At 28.1% G+C, this 25,132-nt stretch overlaps 1 protein-coding gene across 1 annotated transcript; it reads right to left on the bottom strand.

The window, feature by feature from the left end:
• Window positions 1–1,688: 1,688 nt before the first annotated feature.
• Window positions 1,689–2,220, bottom strand: LOC130677727 (protein rtoA-like). Its single transcript, XM_057484578.1, has 2 exons — window positions 2,197–2,220; window positions 1,689–2,084 (listed from the first exon to the last, which is right to left on the bottom strand). The coding sequence occupies exons 1-2, from the start codon at window positions 2,218–2,220 to the stop codon at window positions 1,689–1,691; spliced, it is 420 nt and encodes a 139-aa protein (XP_057340561.1).
• Between the last annotated feature and the right edge of the window lie 22,912 nt (window positions 2,221–25,132).

The raw sequence follows: 25,132 nt of genomic DNA, 5'->3' as shown, positions 1-25,132 counted from the left end.
CTTCTTTACACAAAAACTTGTTTATTTTTCTATAAGAAATTATAAAATTTAATTTTTTATCGTTATTGATGAAAAATGTATATACCGATAAATTTGTAAAGATGGTTTATTTTTTTTTTTTTTTATTTATTCCGATGAGAATAAAATAAATTTTTGTGGCAGATATCATATTATATGGTATACGTACGCGAAAAATATTTGATAACTTGAAGAATACTGACGGTTCTTAAACGGTGCCCAATATTGTCAGATTCATTTGTGAATTCATTCTTCATTTTATATTTTTTCCTTTAATTATTTAGGATTTCATTGGTACACATTTTACATATATGTTTCCGAATTTTCATGAATATTACGGTACGGTTTTAAAAACTTTTAAAACTACGATCGACAACAATAATCAATTTCGTTAAATTTTCCAAATTGTTATATTTTGAACGAAAATTTTATGACCTTGTACGAATTTTTTGATGATAAGTGGCAAGGAAACGATGCCGTCGTTTTTGTTGGAAAGGAAAAAAGTTAGTAAAAATTTTGAAATTGCTGAAAAGGAGTAAAGAGTTTGTTCAGTTCGTAATTTAAGATTTTAAACTTTCTCACGAAAAATCATTTATTATATTTTTTCTATATTTTTCTCTAAACTTATTTATGTAGATTGTAATATTTATGGCATCTTGTTCAATGTTAAAATTGTAAAATTCTCACGTCAGCCAACTTGACATCTGTTTAGTCTTAAAAAATTGTATTTTTTCCGTTCCATAGGAGTTAAATTTTCTTCATGCCATTTTTTGCTTAACCGCGTTGACCGTCATTTTGTGAACCTTTTTTTTTGCTCTACAATCCGACCTTTTGGGTCTCGCATTCTTTTATTGCACCCTGGGAAAATAACCCAGTATTTCCAAATATGTTACTTATTTACTATTAAGAAATGTGTGAATTTTTATTAAATTAAGTTTTAAGCGAAATAACATTTTATAATTTATGAGTCATAAATTATGACCTTTACACTCTCAGCGCTCCTTCAGTCTCTTGGGCCCGTCTCAATTTACTCACCTACGGACCACTTTCTTTAGCCTCCTTTTCCCTTTTCTTTACTTAGTTACCAATCACTCGTTTTAATTTTCCTTCTACCAAAATTGTAAACACTTTCACATTTTTCACATCCACCAAAATTTGAACAACCAAATTATTTTCTAAGTCCGTAAGTTAGTTACCATCAATTATAAATGTACCGTTTCGTCCATACGTCTATGACTACTATAAATAAACTCATTAATGACACTTAACTAAGCCGAGTCTCAATTTATTCGACTGCCCTTATATTTATTCAAATATTTTACCGCAGTTGTGAATCTGTTCAGAGTCTTGAATAATAGATGGAAACAATGGAGATATTATGTACAACAGGTTACGATATTTGAAATAGAAATAAATGAAAACATATTTTTATTTAGAACAAGTTTATTGAAAGTGAGGTTGGCAGAAGGCTATCAATTTTTTGAATAGTTAACAAATGTATCAAATCAGACAGACCTGAAGTAGTTTGTGCAGTACAATGATTCTGTGGCAGGGCCATGATACGATGAATTAGAATTTTAAGATTTATGCTCAACGTTTCTGGATCCAGTCGATCTCCAGTTAGAATTTCTGGATCCAGTTGATTCCCAGCTAGGATTTCTGGATCCAGTTCATTCCCAGCTAGGATATCTGGATCCAGTCGATCCCCAGCCAGAATATCCGGATCCAGTCGATCCCCAGCCAGAATTTCCGGATCCAGTCGATCCCCAGCCAGAATATCCGGATCCAGTCGATCCCCAGCCAGAATTTCCGGATCCAGGAGATCCCCAGTTAGAATTTCCGGCTCCGGATGATTCCCAATCCGATCTGAAGCCAGAAAAAGATCCTTGAAAGCCATAATTTGGATTGTCCTGTGTAAATGGGGGTGCTGAGCGAGATCCAAAACGAAGATCGACTTTATGATGCCCATTATTTGGAGCAGGACCATCTTGTGACGGATTTTGTGGAGTATAGGGTTCAGTTTCCAATGGTTTACATTGAGAACTTATCACCAGAGCTGCTACTAGCTACAGAAAAAAATATCAGTTATATCTTTTCTCCGATAATGTAACTCAGTAATTAGATTATACAAAGGCACAAAGAATCATTTCGCATTGTTTAAAAAAAATACACACTTACCAGAAATAAAAGATTTAGCTTCATCTTGATGCGTCGCAATCAACACTTAGACTAATAACTGAAGGCATAACTAGCTATTTATACTAAATAACAAACAAAAAACACAAAGGAATCGATCGTCTGGGGATATCCAATTACGTCCATTTCGAAAAAATTTGTCATCCATTAAATTAACGACTTATTTTTTTCGATGTCATCCTCTATTTCTATTAAATTTACAGTTTACCGAAATGTAATTCTTTACTTTCCTATTGGTTTCGTATATTAATAATTATTCCGGGAATTTTCATTATTTTCCTGACATTTCCTAGCGAAAAGTCTTAAAAAATAGATATTCACTGAATGGCGCCCAATTTCCGTTGCCTAATTTTCTGCCATCAATTGATTAATGTTTTTCAAGTTGATCCAGAATTTTGACATCTATTTTTCAATATTAAAGTCGACAAAATTACACATTCAAAAATATTAATGCATGCTAAATATTTTATAGAAAATATTAAAAATACAATCACAGTCAATTAAATTAATGACTTTTAATCTGTATTTCCCACTCTTTTGAATTTACAAAAGTCATTACAGTAGATTTGAAAAATAGATTATCATGCAATTAATAAGCTAACAAAGAATTGATAAAATTGATATTTTATTTTTCTAACTTTATTTTTTAAATTCAATAATGTTTTACTAATAATCCAAGTAATGACCTTCAGATTTTTAGGTAGATTTTTTTTAAAAATCTAACTATTGTATTTGTCCTCATGGTACAATTTTCAAGGAATTTCGTCATAAGCTATCTTTACTGTAAAGTAACGAAAAAATGAGTTTCCATCCCCACAATAACTAGAAAAACATTGAAATTCATTACAGACAGCAAATACCGGTGGTTAAGTTTTCAAAATTTATTGTTATAACTTCAAAAATAACTTTTAGATGAATTCGGCTCTCTCTCAACCTCTTGTCGAGGTAGTGGTAAAGTATTTCACATAATTCAGATTGAAGATTTCTAATAGCTTAAAAGTTATATCGGATTTTTAAAAAATGGCGCCCAAAAAAACAAACTCCGAACCGGTTGATCGATTGAATTTCTTAAGCAAATCTTTTTAACGAAATTGATGAGATAGTACTGATTTTATTGCATTGCTAAAAAGACAATAGAAGACAGCGCACGGTAAAATTATTAAAACATCTGCTAAAATCGAGAAAATTCAAGATATTCTGATGAAAAATAGACTTAGATGATCACTAATGCGCCCTATCAATCATGAAATCCTCTTGAGCACTCAATATCCTTTCTATATCAACTAGAGCCCTGGGATCAGGATACAGATGACGTACTTGGACTGGACATTGAGATTTAGCTACAAAATTAGCATATAGAGCCAAAGGAAATAACTCGCTACGTGACTTTATAGCTTATTTTATATCCTTGATATTATATGCATCATCAATAATTCTCATGTTTTTTTTTCTATTAATATATCTCTAAAATGTATGAAAAAAAAAAACATTTTTACTGGAACTATTTTGTGAACTTTTATTTTTTAAATCATAACTTCAAAACTTATCAATATTTGAACTCGTTATAGGTCTCATTGAAAGATCAGACTTTCGCCAATAAATTTTGCTGCTATGTCATTAATTTTCTTTCCTTAGATTCCTAGATATGATTTCCTAAACCCAACCCTTTTTCAAAATAGCCTTAACAAAAATTTTAATTTCCTGTAAAAATCCATTACTTCCAATCTAATGGCGCCAAAAAAATCTGGGTGCAATTTTTCAAAATATTAGATTGCCCTCAAAATTTTAGATTTTCTCAAATCTACTTTCCGTCATTATTTCCTGACATACGAAGACGAGAACAAAAAATAAAATGAAAATGTTTTTTTTTTACATGATATAGATTTATTTTATGACCTAATCCGGTCGTAATAAATATGTATCACGTTTTCTGATGCCTATGGCGTATGATAAGGGTCGAAAAAGGTCAGAAAGGGTTGATGAATGATTACACATATTAATAATTTGTGATAATGTCAGATTTAAAGATGGAATTCATAAAAAATATATAAATTACTTATAATCCTAGACAAATATATATTTATTATATTTATTAAATATAATAATAATGATACATAATTTATTCAGCTACTACATTTTTAAAGGCCCGGCCAAACTGCTGAGTTTTTTTTTACCTATAATTCATTTTTATAAATTTGAATAGGGCTCGGATACATTTCGAAACAAAACCGCATGAGGTATTTTGTTATTTATCATAATTTAAATATCGATATTAATTATTAAAAAAAAAAATCGTGTTTATGAAGCTACTATGTATAGACACTCGTGATTTATTCAAAGAATTTATTTTTTATCGTAGAAAATTTCAATAACTTTTCCTAAAAACGAGTCAAATTTTTAATTCTGGTGCACAAAAGCCGGCTTTGTTTTTTTTTTATCATGAAAACTAATTGTCGGAGATAAACGGACACAAAAAGTAAATTTTAGAGCAAAAAGAGAGCTTTGAAATGAGCAAAGACCGATTTTCAGGAAGTAATTAGCACACAAGTTATGAGTTTTTGAACTTTTATGAACTTTGAGTTATAACCCGCATGAAAAAACTTTATATGTGAAAACATATATGATAGAATATATGAATATTACAATGTGATATATTGTACAATATATAAAATAATATTTATATTTTTGCCGTATTAATATATGATAATATATTGAAAAAAAATATATTGCTAGAATATATTATCAATATATTTATCAATATACGACTTTTTATGTATGTTTTACATATATATTTTAATATATCTTTTTTATATTGATATATTATATTGAAAGTAGTATATTCATTAATATATAGTATTTTTTATATTTTTTATATATGTTTTCCAATATATTGCAAAATATATGGTTTCCAATATATTGTAAAATATATGGGACTTTTTTTACTTTTCTTAGGTTATCGCCAGTAAATATAAGGTCAATGAAAAGAAAGAGAAAAAATAATAAATTTGACTTTTTTTTGTGGGATTGTGTAGAAATTGAAAAAGTATATTGAAAAAATAAAATTTTCAATATATTGCGAAAAATATAAGTTTTGATTTACTGGAAAAATATAATTCCAATATACCGCGAACCATATATTTAATCATATAAATTCTTTTATATATAATCAATTATATAGAGACCATATACCACTAATTATATGAGTCAAAATATATGGCTATATGTATCAAGTTTATTATATTATACTTATAAATTATATATATACTATCCATATATGATAAGAATATATTGAGCATTACATGAGATAATATATATAGAAAAATACAAAACATTGTATACAAGTAAATATATTATGATAAATATATAATCCAATATATGTAAAAAACATATATTTTTCAATATAGATATTTTTGCCGCTATATATTTATCACATATTCACCATATATTTTGTTATATACTTTTAACAATATATAGCTTTTCCATGCGGGAACAGCCGCAATTTAGAACAATGATTTTTTAAGAACCGATAAGCAGTTGCTCTTCAGATGGCTGTAACTCAAAATAACCATTTGAGATATGCACTAAGAATTTCAGTATTTTATTTTTCAAGGTAGGGTGAGTGAGGGTATTACTGCGGATTTTTTTGTTTCAATTATAAATAGACGATAACTGAGTTTTGTTGATTTAAAAAAATTATTGCTAATAATTGAAACCTGGAAGAAATTAACTGTCCAGTAGTTTTACATGTAGAATAAATTTCGAATTTGTTATTAATGAATTAAAATTGGCAGGTGATAGAGGTTGAATATTATGCTCTTTTTGTGAGTTCTTGCGCGAAAAGACGTGGAACTAAAAAGTCTTTTTTTCTCAAATAAATGACTCAATTTATATATTTAATGCTTACAGAAGTAAGATAACTTTTGTTTAGTACAAAAATTTCAGTACAAATTTAATTTTGATTAATTAATATTATTTATTTACGGAAGCAGTAATTGGTACTAATAAATTGGGCATGTACACTGATCGAAAGGTTATCTTGGTTCAAAGAGAATTATCTTGAGTCAAGAGAATATTTAGGAAAATGGAATAAATCTTGGTTGAAGAAAATTTTCTCTTAATTTTGATTATTTTGATTCAAAAAGTTATGTTTTCGACCCAAATGGGTTAAAGTTTTAAGTTAAAAATATATGATTTTAGTTCAAAAAGAAAAAATATTTAAAGAAAGTAAATTGTTTTTTGAATTAATATTTTGAATTTCTTCATTCATGTATATTGAATATTTTATTCTATGAAATTTAACTTCTCTACGTAAGGAGTCAGATTTCTTAAACCAACTAGTGGCTATTGCTTGAAACAAAAATAAAAAAAATTCAAGTCAAGAAAATCAAGCTCTTGGTTTTTTTCCATAGCAGCATTCGGATAACAGGAGCACTCGAGTCTATGCAGCTTCTCTACTTCGGACACTACTTTGTGTATGCACGTAGACGCCCGAAGATCCCAAAAAAATGAAACGAGTCTGTTCAGCGCTGGCGCCGCATATGTGCAATTATATGTATATTACACACCAATATTCTAATAGTATTAGTTTATTAATTATACAATTAACTAATTCATATACATAAATTGTTTTGAATTGAAGTGTTCGGTAAAAATGTAAGTTATTGTAGTTATTAGTCATTATATCTGGTGTTTTTCCTGATTCACGTTAAGTTAAATGGTGTCGTTTCAATCACAAAAAAGTAAGTTAATTATTATTTATGCTGTTTTTAATCATATCAGATACTCAAGTTTGTTATCATTTCTGATCCTAAATTTATATAAAATTGTTTCCTTTTTAGTGTGGTATATATATCATGCAGTTGATGCTGTCGATGGAGCCAGGATAAATAACCTAACCTTTCATTTATTTTTGTAACAAAAAAAAAAATTTTTATTGTAATAAAGAATCAAAATATATTTTGATGATTAATTGTATATACTCTGAAAATTGAATTTTTAATAAAAACAATTAATTTAAAATTGAACTGAATTATTGTATTTTAAAATAAAAGTATTTTTTATTTTACGTTAATGTATAATTTAGTTTTAAAATGAGTTTTTTATTTTTTTAATCTAAAATTAATTGTTTTCAGATAAAGTCTACATTTATTTTGAACTAAATGTTATCAAATCTTTAAATAAATTAATTTTTACTTGGAGTAAGTTAAATGTGCCTCCGTTTAAAAACTCGATGTATCGAAATGAATCGATATCGACTACATTCGAGAGAACGATGTTTTTAGAATGAGTTGGTATCTTCTAAAACCAAGAGCTAAATTTTCTTGAGCCAACCAAGTTGTTTTCTTGTTCGGAGAAACTAAAAACATTTAAAGCAAAAATTTATATTTTTAAATCAAAATTGAATTTCTTTATTGAAGAGCTTTATATACTCTAATTAAAAAAAAAAAATTTTTTTACCAAGAGAAAATTTTTTCAAACAAGAAAAGAGGATATTTTAATTTAAGAATTTATTTTTGGAAACGATTTTCTTCTTGACCCAAGAATTCCTTTTTTTGTGTGTACCCATTACTGCGGTAGTAAAATTTTTTATTTTAACCTATAAAAATAGTGCGTGTATCGAGTTGTCTGTGAGTTGTTTTTTGTTAAATATCAACAATGCCTAAAGTCAATAATAAACAGAAGGTTAATAAAAAAATAAATCTGAAGATTTTACTGGCAAATGTGCGTATACTATTTTTCTGCTCGACGGAGCCAGAAAGTTGCAACTTCGTTCGGGGCAGCAGCCCGAAAGTTGCTACTTTCCGGCCGTAGGGCAGAAAATGGGATTGTATTCATGGTTCAACAACCTGGTCGATAGACCGATTGCTCAGTGATCCCAAGGTTTCGTGTCCGAGTCCTGCCGAAAAATAGAAAAAAGATGTCCTATTTCACTGGCACCTACAGTGGATTGATCAGTAATTTGGTTCGCTGAAACAACCAGTGAATTTCACTGATTTCTTAGCTACTATTTAGCGGACGTAACCAATGATTTTCACTGATTGGATCAGTGGAATAATCTCACTGAGTCAATCCGTGATATTTCATCACAAGTTTGATGGTAAAAATCACTGTTTATTTCCGTGAAATCGTGGCTAAGTAGAACTAATAAAGTTTCACTGATTCAATCGATGATAAAATTTTACTGACCTCACGGATGATGAATTTCTACTGATATGATCCGTGATGAAATTTCACTGATTCAATGAATGATAAAATTTTACCGTCTTTACGTTTGATAAATTTTTACTGATATGATCAGTGATATAATTTCACCGATTCAATGAATGATAAAATTTTACTGATCTCACGGATGATAAATTTCTACTGATTTAATCAATGATAAAATTTCACTGATTCCATCAATGATAAAATTTCACTGACCTCACGGATGATAAATTTCTACTGATATGATCAGTGATAAAATTTCACTGAATTAATAAATAATAAAATTTTACTGATCTCGCGGATGATAAATTTCTGCTGATATGATCAGTGAAAAAATTTCACTGATTCAATAAATAATAAAATTTTACTGATTCCACCAGCGATGATTTAATCAGTGGTAAAATTCAACGAGTTCAATAGAAATGATTGACAAATTCCTGATATTATATATTTTTAACTGAGAAAAATATCAAATATCCACTGTACAGTAAAAACAAACTATTACATTTTTAGAAAGCAAAAATAGCTTTATTTTACAAAACACAATTTTATTTTTTTATTTCATCTCCTTACAGTTAAAAATGTTACTTCTTATATTTCATTTGAATTGAAATAACAAAAAAAAGTACTTAAGTAAAAAAATAAATTCACACTAAATATTGACTAAAAAAAAAAAAGGTTTAATATGATTTATCAGATAACTTAAACGTCAGTCCTTTATCAAGATAGCGAACTCCCTTACAAATAGTGAGTTTGGTTGTTTGCTCCCGTTCTTCTTGATATCAGGCTGTTAAATACCTCGACAATAGTTCGCAGTGTTTAAACATCCGTCTTATATATTATATACATATATGCATATATATATATTGTACCACGGATCTTAGCTCCTCTTGGGTGTTGGCTGTATATGTAACATCTACTGGTTTATCTTCGATTACAAAATGTCTTGGCGCCCAACTTAAGTTTCTTACACTCAGCCTCAGTCTGGTTAATTTATCGCTAACGATTTGTCCTTTTACACATACACTGCACAAGATTACTATTTGTTTGTCTAGTCACTTGTTATGTTTGCTGGTGCGGGGTTTAATACCCTCCTATAGTCTTAAGAGCAATATCCGGTCCATCTCAAACTGTCCTGTCTTTAATCCAAACATTTGCGTCCTTTGATGACAAGCAAACACTTAGACTTACTTTAATTATTTATTTTATTTACAAAACATTTTTATATATTTTATTTTCTCCATCAAAATTTTACATTCAAGTTGTCTCTGTTTCAAAAATCGGAAAATTATGAGAATAAAATATATTTGGGAATTCAAATTCTTTTTTTTTTTGTCTGTTTGATCTAAAAATAGTTTAGAAACTGACAAAGTCATGAGTGAATTATAATTATTTCAGATACAATGTTATGTGTTGTGACTTTATGATCACGTGTTAAGATTTTAAAGTTTAAAACTGAGGACTGAAGACTGAGGATTTAAGATTCGGGCGTTAAATAACTTTAAGCACTTGCAACAGATGCATTTTATGATTGTAAATTATTGAGACTTTTATGAATCTTAAGTTGATATATACGTGGGCAATCATATCATAGAAAAGTTATGAACTGAATGATTTTAGTTTCAAAGTTGTGAGAATTTTATGAGAGAATTATTTGACAGTTTTATTTTTTACAGAACTTGTGAATCGATATTTCAAAAAGTTATTATTGAAAGTTCGTCGTGTAAAAATGAAAATTGTAGCCAATAGTCCAATATTCCGAATGAGACCTTAAACGCTTGACAATTAGTATAAGTTTAGAAGTTTTTAATTTTTTAGGCAAAAAAAAAAGGAAAATTGTTGAAAAATTCGAATTATTCGGATTTCAAGAAATTTCGAAACCTTACGATCGAAAGTCGATTATTCAAAAATAAAAATTGTCGCCTGAGGTCTACTCTTTCAAGTGAGACCTCAAACTTCTTTAAATATTAATAAGATTCGAAGTTATGAATTTTTGAAGTTTGAAAAAGACTAAAAAAGATAGAGTGGGACACGACGGCCCCCTTAAGCTGGTAATTATTTTTTATGGCTTTTAATCTATAGGTCAACCTAATTTGGTCCTTTCTTAAGCAAATCCATTAAGACTTTACCAAAACTAAAAAAAAAATTTTTTTTTCTGGGGCACGACGGCCCCCCTCCAAAAAAAGCTTAAAAAACGTTTTTGTTTCTTTTTTTATTGAAAGAAAAGATTTTAAGTACAACTATACTATTTCCGTACCTTTATAATATCATGGACTTCAAATTTATGAAAAAAAAAAATTTCACTTAGCTGATATAACCAGTTTCATTGAAATTTTTATTTTTTTATTTAAACCACAATAAACTTTTCGAATTCATTTTAGTTTAAAAAATAAAAAAAATTTCTGTAGCAAATTTTTTTTCAGGTGGTCCATTTTGCCCCAGATATTGCAGATCAGCTTAAAATATCTTTAAAACATCAGGGGTATCATGATTTGACCAAAAACGGAGAAAAAAAATTTTTACAAAATTTTAGAGGGGGGCCGTAGTGCCTCAGTCACCCCTGTTTTTTTTCGTGGCTTTTAACCATCGAACCAGTTTAATTTTGTGCTGTCTTGAACAAATTCGTGGACATATTGCCGGAGCTTTAAAAAAAAAAAAATTTTTCCTCAGGCATAACAGCCCCCCTCAAAAAAAACGATAAAACAAAATTTTTTTTTGATTTTGTAAAATTGTTTTCATAGTTAAGAATGTATTTCTTCCTCTTGCTCTCTAAACTTGAATAGTTAAATATAGTTAAATTTTAACTGTTTTTCCCAGTGATCAACTAATGCACTGGAAAAAAGTGAATTTTATGTATAAATAGTGAAAATTTTACTTTTTACGCAGTAACTTTAAAACATTCCCGTGTAAAACAGTTGCGGGATTCCACCGGTAACTCGCAGGTGATCAGCTGAATATCATGTGGAAGTCATATTTTGACACAAATATGAATTTCAGATGATTTCCGGATGAGTATCAAATGATAATATGGAAAGAAAGTTAGGAATAGATTGTAATGATTATATTATAAGTTGACACGTAAAATGAGAGATATTTTTTTTTTAAATTAGCAGTAACGAAGTAATCGGGGAACCTGGGGCATGAAGGCCCCCTTCAAAAATTTAGTAAATTTTTTTTTTCTTTCATTTTCGGTCAAATTATGTTATCTCTGATATTTTAAGCTGATTTGCAATATCTGGGGCATAATGAACCACCTGTAAAATAATTTTCTACAGAAACAATTTTTTTTTTCTAAACTAAAATGAATTTGAAAAATTTATTAATTAAAGCTCTTTTAGGTCAATACACTAAAAAAAATTCGCGAAGTGTTTAACAGTTTAATATAAATTCATTGAAACGTTAAAACTCCGGACAGGAGTGAATTGGGAGTGAAATAAAATCCACTTCACTCCGAGATCACTCCGCTAAAAAAAACTCCCAATTTCCCCGCAAGAAAAAAAAATTTTTTTTGCAATAGAATTTTTCTTACAATCTATCACTTGAACTATATTTCTATACTATCTTTGTGTATTCATTAGGAATTCATCCGGAATTCATATTTGTGTCAAAATATGACTTCCACATGATAATCAGCGGATCACCTGCGGAATACCGCAACTTTTTTATACGGGTTACTTTTTAAAATCACTAGGTAAATGAGTGTATATGCACTAATTCCAAGTGGCCGACTTTTAGCTGTGGCAAATAGTAAATATACACTGTGAATTAGTGATAATTCACTATTTCAGGTTTAGAGAGTGACGATTATATTTACTTCTATATTACTTAAAAAAAAAAAATTTTAATGTGTAATCAATCGTTCCCCCACTCTTACTAGAAAAAAAAAATTTAGACCGATTATAAAGCGGCCTCAGCGCTTTTGTGCTTGAGGTATGCAAGATTGTAATGATTTTTTCACATCTATTGCAATACAGTTGAATCAGAATTCGAAATTGCCACCAAAATAAGGAAGAAAACTCCTGGATTTAGCAAAAATAAAATAAAGTCTAAAACACAAAAAAAAAAAATTGGAGAATAAAAAATTGTTAAAAAGTTAAAACTGGTGATTGTAACGGACTATTTCTATTGCAATGGACTTGATTCGGAATCTAAAGAATCATGGATTCAATATAAAAATTGTAAGCAATGGTCCCATGATTCCTGTGCAGGTGTAGATTAATATTATTTCAAAGAGTACACTGAGAAAAAAATTTTCTACTGACAACTAAATTTTAGTTATGACAACAAAATGATTTGATTGCCCATTGCCAATCATATATTTGGTTGTTTTAACTAAATATTTTATAATCCACCAACAAAACGAGTGATTAGAAACTATGAAATATTTAGTAAAGATAATTGCGCGTTTAGTAGCAAGCATAAAATCAAATTGATTACCTGTAGTGTTTATAAAGTAGTCATAATGAAATGTATGAGTGATCATTCTAGAGAATGAGTTATTGATAATAATTAAATATTATTTTGAAATGACAGAATATTTATTGAACAGTGCAATGAATGCATATTTAGAAAAATAATTTATTCCCTTCACAAGTACTTCTTTTCGTACTGACAAAAATTGTTCAGGAAAAATATTAATCTTCAACATTAATGTCAGAGTGTAATACAGTGTACCCACATATTACTGTCGAAAAATTTCAGCGGATAACTCGTCTCTTATATGCTTCAATCTCGGAATATAAAAACTCCGAAATAAGTATCTTACCAGGGACACCACAAATGGTGGGCGCGATCTAGTGGCGAGCATTGAACTACTCCAGCTGCTGCTGCCTAACACCATAACTTTTAAATCAATAATCATTAAGTTCAAATATATATTTATTAACATCGAACAAATATATATATTTATTCTAAATGAATATATTTTTTTGTGTCTAATTAATATTTATTACAGTTAATATAATAATATTTTGCTCTAATATTTCGATTTGTTGGCACTACAAATTAGTTTAGTTGTCCTTTAAATAAATATTTTCTTAACTCTACCATATGATTTTATTATCTTAGAGAGAGAAATATTAATGTCAACCAAATAGAGTCTATTAAATTATTTGTTAAAAATGATAAAATAGATTATATTGACGTAATAAAATTTAGTTGTCCCAAATAATTTTTAGCTTAATAGAATTCAACAAAACCAATTTAATTGTCCAAAGAGAAATTTTTTCTCAGTGTATATGTGTAAATACCGTAAAAATTTATCAAATCGAAAAATTTAACTTTAAAAAAAAAAAAATTGTTATTCTCAAACATTTTTAGTGGCCAAATTTACCCCAGGTATAGAGAATTAGACGAAAAAATAAATAAGTATATTCAATTTTTTATAATTTGACGATAAAAATATAAAAAAATATTTTTTTCAGAATTCTCGGCTGGTAAATTTTGCCCCAGATAACATGCGTAGGGCTAAAAATGCGCAAATATATCGAATTTATGTTAATTAGAAAAAAACATTGTTGATTAAATTTTTGGAGGGGGCCTTCTTGACCCACTCTCTCCTAAATATAAAAATGAAATTTTTCTTCTTTCAAGAAATCAATAAGAGTCGATATCTCCATAACCAATCATCAGAAGTTAATTACATACGGAAAAAAGTAATCGGTAGCCGCTACCGATTATTCCGGTTCTACTGACGAATTTCAGTGGACAAAAAAAAACTTTCTGAGAAATTTGTGTACGAGTGTTCGTGCGCGTGTGTGCTCCTCTGTATACGAGTGTGTGTGCGCCTGGGTACGCGTGTGCGTGCGAGTGCGTGTGTGTGTGAGTGTGTGTACGTAACTGATACTCAAAAAATCGGTAATAGCTACCGAAATAATCGGTAGCTGCTACCGATTATTTTTTTCCATGCACAAACATGAAAATTATAGTTAAAAGTTCAATCTTTCCAGCAAACTTTTTTAAAATTTTTTTCTACTTTCGTCAATATCCATTTTTATTGTTGTTTTTCTTAATATCGATGATCATTATTGAGTGTGCAAGTCCTCAGTCTAAAAAAAAAATAGTAATAATGACATTTGTTAAAATTAGCCGAAAAAAGTGCTCATTAGCTGAGATCATCATCGAGTTCCGTGAATTTGATTTTAATTTTATCCGATTCGTTTCACTGAGTAATAATAATAATGATAATAATAATATTGTAGCATTAGCGAATATTGTGATGATCAATATATGACTTGGCTGAGTGTAATCTAGGAAGTTAAAAGACCTTTCCTATGCACACGTGCACTTTTACTTATAGACTAGTCATATCAGTAAGACTATTTTTTCCTCTTCCGTCTCATAAATGTCCGCTTTACGCTTCATCTCGTAAATTCAACTCGCTACTTACTCTAGCCACCATCGCGAAGAATATTTACTGGCATACTTATCTAAGTATATAATTACGAAGAAAATTGTGCGAATCAAAATTCGTGAAAAAATAAAAATCAAATATTTTTTTGGTCCTTCGACTTTATAACTATGGAGAGAAAAATATTTCGGAGAATTTTCAAACTCTGAATATATAGATACGAGTGATTTTGATTTTTAGGAAAGGGATGAGAGTAATTGTGAGTGAAATGACGGAAAAACTACCCGCATGGAAAAGCTATATATTGTTAAAAATATATATATTTATGAATATATGTTTTTTTCATATATTGGATTATATATTTTTGATAATATATTTCATTTTATATAATGTTTTATATTGTCTCATATAATGCTCAATATATTTTTGTCATATATGGATGATATATATGTAATTTATAAAGTATAATATAATAAAATTTATATATGGGTCATTCCACCAAATAAAATTATTTTTACGGGGCGACCCTCGTCGATTTGGTTCTAACTTTGTGGAGTCGTTCTATATATTAAAAAAAAAATTCTCTGAAAATTTGAGCCTTTTATATGCAGCTGTTTCAAAGTTATAATTTTTTTAATTTTTTTTTAATTTTTGTTTTCAACTTTTTCATTAATTTTTTTGAAGGGGAAATTTTTTTTTTAAAAATGAGCACATAACAGTTTTTCGTAGGAAAAATTCTCAGCTTTCCAATAAGAATATCCATTTTTTATTCTATGTTACAGAAGACCTTTTAAAATTCGATTAAAGACGAAAAAACGATTTTTATGACTGTGCGGCGCTTGATACATCTAATTTGATATTTTTTTCTGAAAGCTGAGACTTTTTCCCACAAAATATGTGATTTTCACGATGTGCATATTTTTTGTTTGAACAAAATCAATAATTATTAAAATGCAAGTCGTTGATTTTATAGTTTTAACAAACTGTAATAATTCATTGTGTGGCAAGAGATGAAACAAAACGATGTCAGACGAAAGTAAAGTAGGCTGCCCGAGCCGTAGGCAAAAGCTGACAGTAACTGCAATCTGAAGTTGTGTTTCATCTAGTGTTACACACTATTTTTTTCATGATTACCTGCATTGAAAATTATTATCAGTGTCAGCAGCTAGTTAGAATCAAGTTATATGACGACCAATGGTGTGATCAACCATTAGTGTACGCCTAACTTATGATTTGCAATTTATAACTAAACAGAAACCATAAATACTATTTATTATGTACACAAATTCTTATAAAACTTGATTACAAAGTCAGAACTGTCATTAACGCAGATGACATCAATAGTCTGAAATCACTATTGAACAAAACACAAGAATCAAAGTTCAAATTACTAATTCCTAGACTTGAACCATTGATGCTGGTATCATGAAAAATCGTTTTATAATTTTTGTTTTTAGAGCTTTACTGCAGATACGTACCCGAAAACATATCCTCACACCGCAAAATTTATACATCCGGATATTCAAAATTTTACCAGCGTTGATTTCACTGTTATCACCAACCCTTATTAAAAGAAACGACTTAAAACGATTGGAAAAAAAATTTTAAATACTTTTTAATGCTTTTGAATACTTTTAATACTTTTGAATTACCCTTTTTATGGGCATTTAACATTACAAATCGTTTCGAATCGTTTCGTTTAATTAGGGAATGATGACTTTTTCTAAAAATAAATGTTTTAGACGTACGATACTTGGAGTCAAAAACGGTGAAAGAAGCACAAGCAGTGCACCCTATCTCACTTATTGTTGATAGCTTAAGATATATATGTGTTAAAAATGTATCAACATCCTCAAAACAAATAAGAATTAACGTTTTTTAATCGTAGAGAGTTTATATTTTATTTAATTTTGTTCAAACAAAAAATATGCACATCGTGAAAATCACATATTTTGTGGGAAGAAGTCTCAGCTTTCAGAAAAAAATATCAAATTAGATGTATCAAGCGCCGCACAGTCATAAAAATCGTTTTTTCGTCTTTAATCGAATTTTAAAAGGTCTTCTGTAACATAGAATAAAAAATGGATATTCTTATTGGAAAGCTGAGAATTTTTCCTACGAAAAACTGTTATGTGCTCATTTTTTAAAAAAAAATTTCCCCTTCAAAAAAATTAATGAAAAAGTTGAAAACAAAAATTAAAAAAAAATTAAAAAAATCATAACTTTGAAACAGCTGCATATAAAAGGCTCAAATTTTCAGAGAATTTTTTTTTTAATATATAGAACGACTCCACAAAGTTAGAACCAAATCGACGAGGGTCGCCCCGTAAAAATAATTTTATTTGGTGGAATGACCCATATATTTTGACTCAAATAATTAGTGATATATATTGTCTGTATATAATTGATCATACATGGAAGAACTTATATGGTTAAATCTATGGTTTGCGATGTATTGAAGTTATATTTTTCCAATATACACTAATGCAAAAATTAAAGGAGCAGAGAAATTTTATAAATTTTTTAGTGATTTTTGGAAGGCTGTAACTTAGTGAAAAATAATCGTATCGAGATTTTAAAAAAAGCATTTGATAGCTTGAAATCTCTAGTTTTGGTGCATTTTTTTCAAAATTTTTTAAAAGCTCCGGTTATTGCGCAAACATGAGAAATACCACGAGACAAAAAATTTCTAAATTGTTTTTTTTTTTCTGAGTCACCAACGCAAAAATTTGAGAAAAGTCAAAAAAAAATAATTTTTTCATTTTGATTATGATTACACAATTAAAAGAACAAAACTTGCTCCTTTAATTGTTTAGCTAAACTTTGATCAATGATTCCCAAAAAACGGTTCAATAGATCAATTTAAAAATTTACAGGGGTCTTGGGGGTACATTAAGCTAAAAAAGTCCCTGGCAACATTATTTTTTTTATCGATATTTGCAAAGTAGCAGTTGATTTACTAAAAAACCAAAAAAAGTCATTTTTTTGTACTTACTTCTAATGGATGTTAAAAATAAAAAAAATTTTTTTTTCTAAAAAATGATGACAGTGTCTTGTAGGGAATTTATTCAAGTTTTCAACGCCGCCTTTTAACTTACTGTGCGATCATTGGTACCTGAAATATCAAAGATCAAAGCCAAAAGGATCATTTTCTGTTTGAAGGCTGATATCTCTTCGACAAATCGTCCTACGAGGTTAAGAAAAAAACCAAATTGAAGCTGAATAAATTTCCTAAACGTGCTGTGCATTCGTTTAGTTGAAAAAATTTTTCCGCGGTCCGTGGGCTCTTCGAAAAAAAAAAGTTTAGAAATTTTTTGTCTCGCGGTATTTCTCATGTTTGCGCAATAACCGGAGCTTTTAAAAAATTTTGAAAAAAATGCATCAAAACTAGAGATTTCAAGCTATCAAATGCTTTTTTTAAAATCTCGATACGATTATTTTTCACTGAGTTACAGCCTTCCAAAAATGACTAAAAAATTTATGAAATTTTTCTGCTCCTTTAATTTTTTGCATTAGTGTATTAAAAATTATATTTTTCTCGATATATTGAAAATTATCGTCTTTAAATATCTATATTTTTTGAGAAGCTGCCCGATAGCATAGACATGAAAATTACAAACTAAAATGCATGGTTTTTATTATGTCACATACCATAGTACGAAAAATATGTATAGTACCATATATTTTGCAATATATTGGACGTTATAAATTGCAAAATATATGAAGTACCATATATTTTGCAATATACTGGAAAACTTATATGAAAAATATACATCATACTGTATATCAATAAATATACTACTTCCAATACAATATATCAATATAAAATAAAATATACCAAGATATATATGCTAAACATACATGAAAAAAGTTATATTGATAAATATATAATTAATATATTGTAGCAATATATTTTTTGTCAATATACTATCATATATTAACACGGCAAAAATATATAAATATTATTTTATATATTGTTCGATATATCACATTATAATATTCATATATTTTAAAGTATATTTTTTCACATATAAAGTTTTTTCATGGGTATTATAAGTAATTCAAACTATAAATCTAGAGGCCCGTATTTTGATCCAATCTTCTTTTTTTAAATTCAAAAATTTATAACTTTTAAAATTATTAATACTTTCGGCCATAATTGGTCTCATGTTAAAGATTAGAGTTCCGGCTACAATTTTCCTTTTTGCATGATCAACTTCCGACCAATAGTTTTCGAGATATCGACGCTTATTATTCATTCCTGGAAATTAGAAAAAATCGAATTTTTTATGATTACTATTTTTTGAACTTTTAAAAATCATAACTTCCGAACTTATCAATATTAAGAGACGTTTGAGGTCGCAAACAAAAGATTAGACTTTCCGCTATAATTTTCGTTTTTTCATGATCAACTTCCGATCCATAGCTTCCAAGTTATCGTGCCCCAAAGTTTATATCACAAGACTAAAAATAAAAAACCTGTTACAATAAAACCTTTTCTAGCAATTTCTCAATTTCTATCACTCTCATAAATCCAGGTGAGCACTATCTGCACCTGCAATCACCAAAACTCGAGTTTTATCTCAATCTACAATACATAACACTTAAAACTTTGACTCAAACAAATAAATTTGTTACGACAGGTGTAGGTGGTCCCTTTCCTCTCCCTTCCCCCTCTCACTCGCGGTCCTTTTTTTTCTCTCTCTCCTCGTTTTATCTTTGATTGGAATAAAAAAAAATATTTAACTCATTACTTATGATGTATACAGTAGCCAGTAATGGAAATACTAATTTTGCGGAACTCGGTGGCTCAACTTGCGGTATAATATCTTGTATGGATGCTTATACTGGAGAATTATCCGTTCATGATTACCTTGGGTAGGATAATTATAGTGTCCATACTCCAATCGAGATTCTGTTTGTTCATTTTTATTTTTTTTTGGTTTTTTACCTTCATAATATCGGTAGTCTTTGATCGGGATTGTTTTATTATTTTATTCGAAGAAAATTAGTAGACGGAGAAAGTGGCGCCACTTGATGTGATGTATGGAGATAATTGTAATTACCCTTGATTAATTATTTATTTTAGGAAATTTTTTTTTAAAAAAAGATAATACTCTGGAGTTCGATATCTTGAAAAGATATTATGAGAAATTGATTGCATGGTTGTGAAAATTGTTGCCTGAAATCTGATCTTTAAATTGAGACCAAAAATGGCCCCTAATAATAATAATTTTAAAAATTATAAATTTTTAGAGGTTAAAAAATATAAAATTAATATTTTTCTTATTTCAAGAAATTCATAAAAGTCGATATCTCGAAAACCATTGATCGGAAGTTGATCACACAAAAATGAAAATTGTAGCCTGAGGTCTAATCTTTCAATTGAGACCTTAAACGTCTCTTAATTTTCATAAGTTTAAAAGTTATGAATTTTTAAACATTAAAAAATGAAAATTATGAAAAATTCACAATTTTCTTATTTCAAGAAATGAAGAAAAGTCAATATCTCGAAAGCTGTTGACCAAAAGTTGAACACACAAAAATGAAAATTGTTGCTGGAAATCTAATAGTTAAATTGAGACCAAAAATGGCCCTTAATTGTAATAATTTTGGAATTTATAAATTTTTAAAGGTTAAAAAATATACAATTAAAATTTTTCTTATTTCAAGAAATTAATAAGAGTCGATATCTCGAAAACCATTGATCGGAAGTTGATCATACAAAAATAAAAATTGTAGCCTGAGGTCTGATCTTTAAAATGAGACCTCAAACGTCTCTTAATTTTGATAAGTTTGAAAGTTATGAATTTTTAAACTTTAAGAAACGACACCCGCATGGAAAAGCTATATATTGTTAAAAGTATATAACAAAATATATGGTGAATATGTGATAAATATATAGCGGCAAAAATATCTATATTGAAAAATATATGTTTTTTACATATATTGGATTATATATTTATCATAATATATTTACTTGTATATAATGTTTTGTATTTTTCTATATATATTATCTCATATAATGCTCAATATATTCTTATCATATATGGATAGTATATATATAATTTATAAGTATAATATAATAAACTTGATATATATATCCATATATTTTGATTCATATAATTAGTGGTATATGGTCTCTATATAATTGATTATATATGAAAGAATTTATATGATTAAATATATGGTTCGCGGTATATTGAAATTATATTTTTCCAGTATATCAAAACTTATATTATTCGCAATATATTGAAAATTTTATTTTTTAATATACTTTTTCAATTTCTACACAATTCCACAAAAAAAAGTTAAATTTATTATTTTTTCTCCTTCTTTTCATTGACCTTATATTTACTGGCAATAACCTAAGAAAAGTAAAAAAAGTCCCATATATTTTACAATATATTGGAAACCATATATTTCGCATTATATTGGAAAACATATAGAAAAAATATAAAAAATACTATATATTAATTAATATACTACTTTCAATATAATATATCAATATAAAAAAGATATATTAAAATATATATGTAAAACATACATAAAAATTCATATATTGATAAATATATTGATAATATCTTCTAGCAATATATTTTTTTTCAATATATTATCATATATTAATACGGCAAAATTATAAATATTATTTTATATATTGTACAATATATCACATTATAATATTCATATATTCTATCATATATGTTTTCACATATAAAGTTTTTTCATGCGGGCAATTATGAAAAATTCGCAATTTTCTCATATCAAGAAATGAAAAAACGTCAATATCTCGAAAGCTATTGACTAGAAATCGATCACACAAAAAATGAAAATTGTAACCGGGATTCTGATCTTTAAAATGAGCCCAAAAATGACCCTTAATAATAATAAGTATCAAAGTTATATATTTTCAAAATTCAAAAATAAAAATTTATAAAAAATCTTATTTTTCAGAATTGGCGGGTCGGCTTTAAAATTCCCTGAAATTTTCCATTTTCTCTAATTTCCACTCGTTTTACAACTTTTCCCCCCAACAATAAAACAAAACTCAATTTAGAGACTTGTTCAAGTCTCCAGACAATAAAAAATAAAAAAATACCAGCATTAAGTCCAAGACAAAGGCAAATGAAGCCGATTATTTGATACCTACTCATATATTCCTTCCATAACTCTCAATGCTCTTTCATTTATTATCATTATTAAATATATAAATTCATATATATTTTATTCTTTTTATTATCACGGGGGTCTTGAGACAAATTCAGTCTGCAGACAAATAATACGATTACATTTCGTTTCCGTTTTATTAAAGAAACAAGATATTGCTTGTCTTCTTACGCGAATGAATCTACCACTCGTTACTCATTTTCGTCTCATTGTCTCTGTATTATTTCCCTCCCGGCCCTACCCCTTGTCACCAAGACCCTCAGGAGCCTCCCCCTGAACATCCTCCTTGGATACTTTGTGCTCAGTAATTCGATATTTGAATATCGTGTCAGTAGTGTCGGGAGCCGGATATACTCAGTTTCAAGTTTTATTTGTTACTGGGGTAAGATGGGCATCGGAGGAAAATGACTATGGTTGGATTCTAGGGAGTTTTGGCTACAATTAAAAAAAAAAAAATGGGGGTCAGTTGATTGGATCTGGAGATAAATTCAAATGTAAATTTCGGGTTTCTTTGGGCAGACATTTTTTTGGAGGAAATTTAAAATTTTTTCTAAGCAAAAGTTATCGGAGGAATTTGACGACTAAAAAAAGAAATTGTAGTACAATGTCCAGTCTGCGATGAGAGAGATCTCATTTCTTAATTATTATTTGGAGACAAGTTGAAAGTAATCGAAGTTAGAAAATTCAAAAATTTTACTATGGGATTTCGAAATCACTGTTTATATAGTCCGATATCTTGTAATCTAATGCACTGATTTGAATTACGTAGGGGAAGGTGGGGCAAAAAGGTCCCCTTCAAAAATTAGAACAATAATATTTTTTTCTGATTTCTTCTAATTACGATAAATTCGATGTATTTGCGCATTTTTAGGCCTAAGCATGATATCTGAGGCAAAACGCCCGCATGAAAAAAACTTATACTCTGAAATTATATCAGATAATATAATATTTATTATATTATAGTATAATTTAGAATATAAATAATTATATATGTAAAAATAACTACTTTTTTGCCGTTTTCAATATAAAATTTTATATTTTAAAAGTATATCAATATAATATATAATATTATATTTTGGCATATATTATCATTATAAAAACTCCATATAATATTAGATTATATAAAAAAAATATATATCATTATATAGTATCAATTTATAGGTTTATATACATTATGATTTTATAATTCAAATTATATTATTAACAGTATAATATAATATATAATGCTCGTATATAAGCTTGTATATATTAAAAGATATACATGACACTTTTGTGCTTCGAAAAATTTTCAGTTCCATGAATGCTCTTTCGGTATCCTCTAAAACTTATTTTATTTTGAGTAATTATTTTTTTATATTAAAAATTAATCATATAAATGAAAATTTATAGTCATAACGACTCTCTCTACAAACTTCCTTTCAAGTTCGATCTACATACTTAATTTACTCGAATAAAATATATTCTCATTGATACTCACAATCATCGTCAAACTGAAAGTCTTTATTTTTCATATTTTATTTTATATTTTTAGATATATAATGTATCATATAATACAATATACAATTCAATATCTTGAGATTCTCCAACGTCAATTATATAAAAAAATATATTTAACAATATAATATTTAATATATAAAAAATATATTCTATTATATATCATTCCAATATATGTAAATTTATAATGAATTTTATAAGTTAAAAATTATATTTTATAATTATATTACATATTATGAAAATATGTATATATGTTTTTATAATTTAAATTATAAATCAAAGTATAACTTTGAATTTATATAAATATTATATTTTATTATACATACATTTTTGCCGTTTTATAAAATTATATATTTACGGTATATTTTTTTATATATAATCAAAATATATATTATTTTCATGCGGGCGGACCAGCTGAAAGTTCTGAAAAAAATATTTTTATCGTCAAATTATGAATGATTTAATATACTCAATCATTTTTTGAAAGAAAGGAGCTCGAACTCAAGGTACGACGCTTATACTGGTTAATTGGTAAAAAATCCAAGCTTTCGCTAAATAATAAACTAAACATCTACAAAATAATCATCAAACCAATTTGGACGTACGGTATTCAACTCTGGGGAACGGCTAGTAACTCCAACCTGGAAATACTCCAAAGATTCCAGAATAAAACCATCAGGAATATAGTGAACGCTCCCTGGTTTGTCTCCAACGCCATAAAACACAGAGATCTAGGCATAACGACTGTCAAAGAAGAGATTACGAAGCTGAGCACACGATATGAACATCGATTAGAAAATCACCCGAACCCAATGGCAACAGAACTACTCAACAACACGATAAACAGAAGGCTAAAAAGATTTAAGCCTACTGACCTCAAAAATCGTTTTCAATAATTAGTGGATACTGTCTGCTAATGCCTGCCCTATACACTTATCATACAAATTATTTATCGTTATGTAATAACAGATTGTAATTTAAATTAATAAAAAAAAAAAAAATTTGGAAAATCCAAAAGTGCACGCCTCGAACGCTCATGTTATGTTTTTTTTTAAAAGTTAAATTTCGAATAAAATTGAATATCCCGCTCTTTTCCCATAAAAATTTCCATGGTAAATATACGGTAATAAAAGTAAAAAAAAAAATAAATAAGGAGAACATTCCTAATGAAAAATGGCGGCAGTGTGTGTTTGTTTACATGTAAGATTGCCGGTTTTAACCGTAATGATTTATTTTTAAAAAAACGAGAAGGCCTACAGTAGTGATTTTCGAAAGGAACCTTCTTTGCTTATTTCTGAAAATTTTGAAAAAAAAATTAAGTAGTTTCGTCAAGTCGTTCTCGAGATATCCGTACCACGCCGTTTTTTTGAACCACAGACTAATGGACGTCCACAATAAATTTTTTTTAATGAACTTTTTTTTATATTAATACATATTAGACAAATTAAAAAAAAAGTATCAGGATTATTTATTAGTGTTTCAGCTTTATATTGATGTGCTTTTCATAATGTGTAAGAGTAATAGAAAAAAAATATATGCACTTTAATGAGTGGAAATCGTGTGACCTTGACAGGTCGGTTATAAAGCACAACCTCTCCGCTTCGCTTCCGAGGCGTGCAAAAAAAATCATTTTTTGGCTGATTCTCTACGCCTAGGGCAGATTTGTCCACTAAAAATATTTGAAATTAACATTTTTTTATTAAT

Source organism: Microplitis mediator, chromosome 11 (genome assembly GCF_029852145.1).
Source record: "Microplitis mediator isolate UGA2020A chromosome 11, iyMicMedi2.1, whole genome shotgun sequence".
In the NCBI taxonomy this organism is placed as follows: domain Eukaryota; kingdom Metazoa; phylum Arthropoda; class Insecta; order Hymenoptera; family Braconidae; genus Microplitis; species Microplitis mediator.
This window is presented reverse-complemented; position numbering and strand designations above follow the sequence as displayed.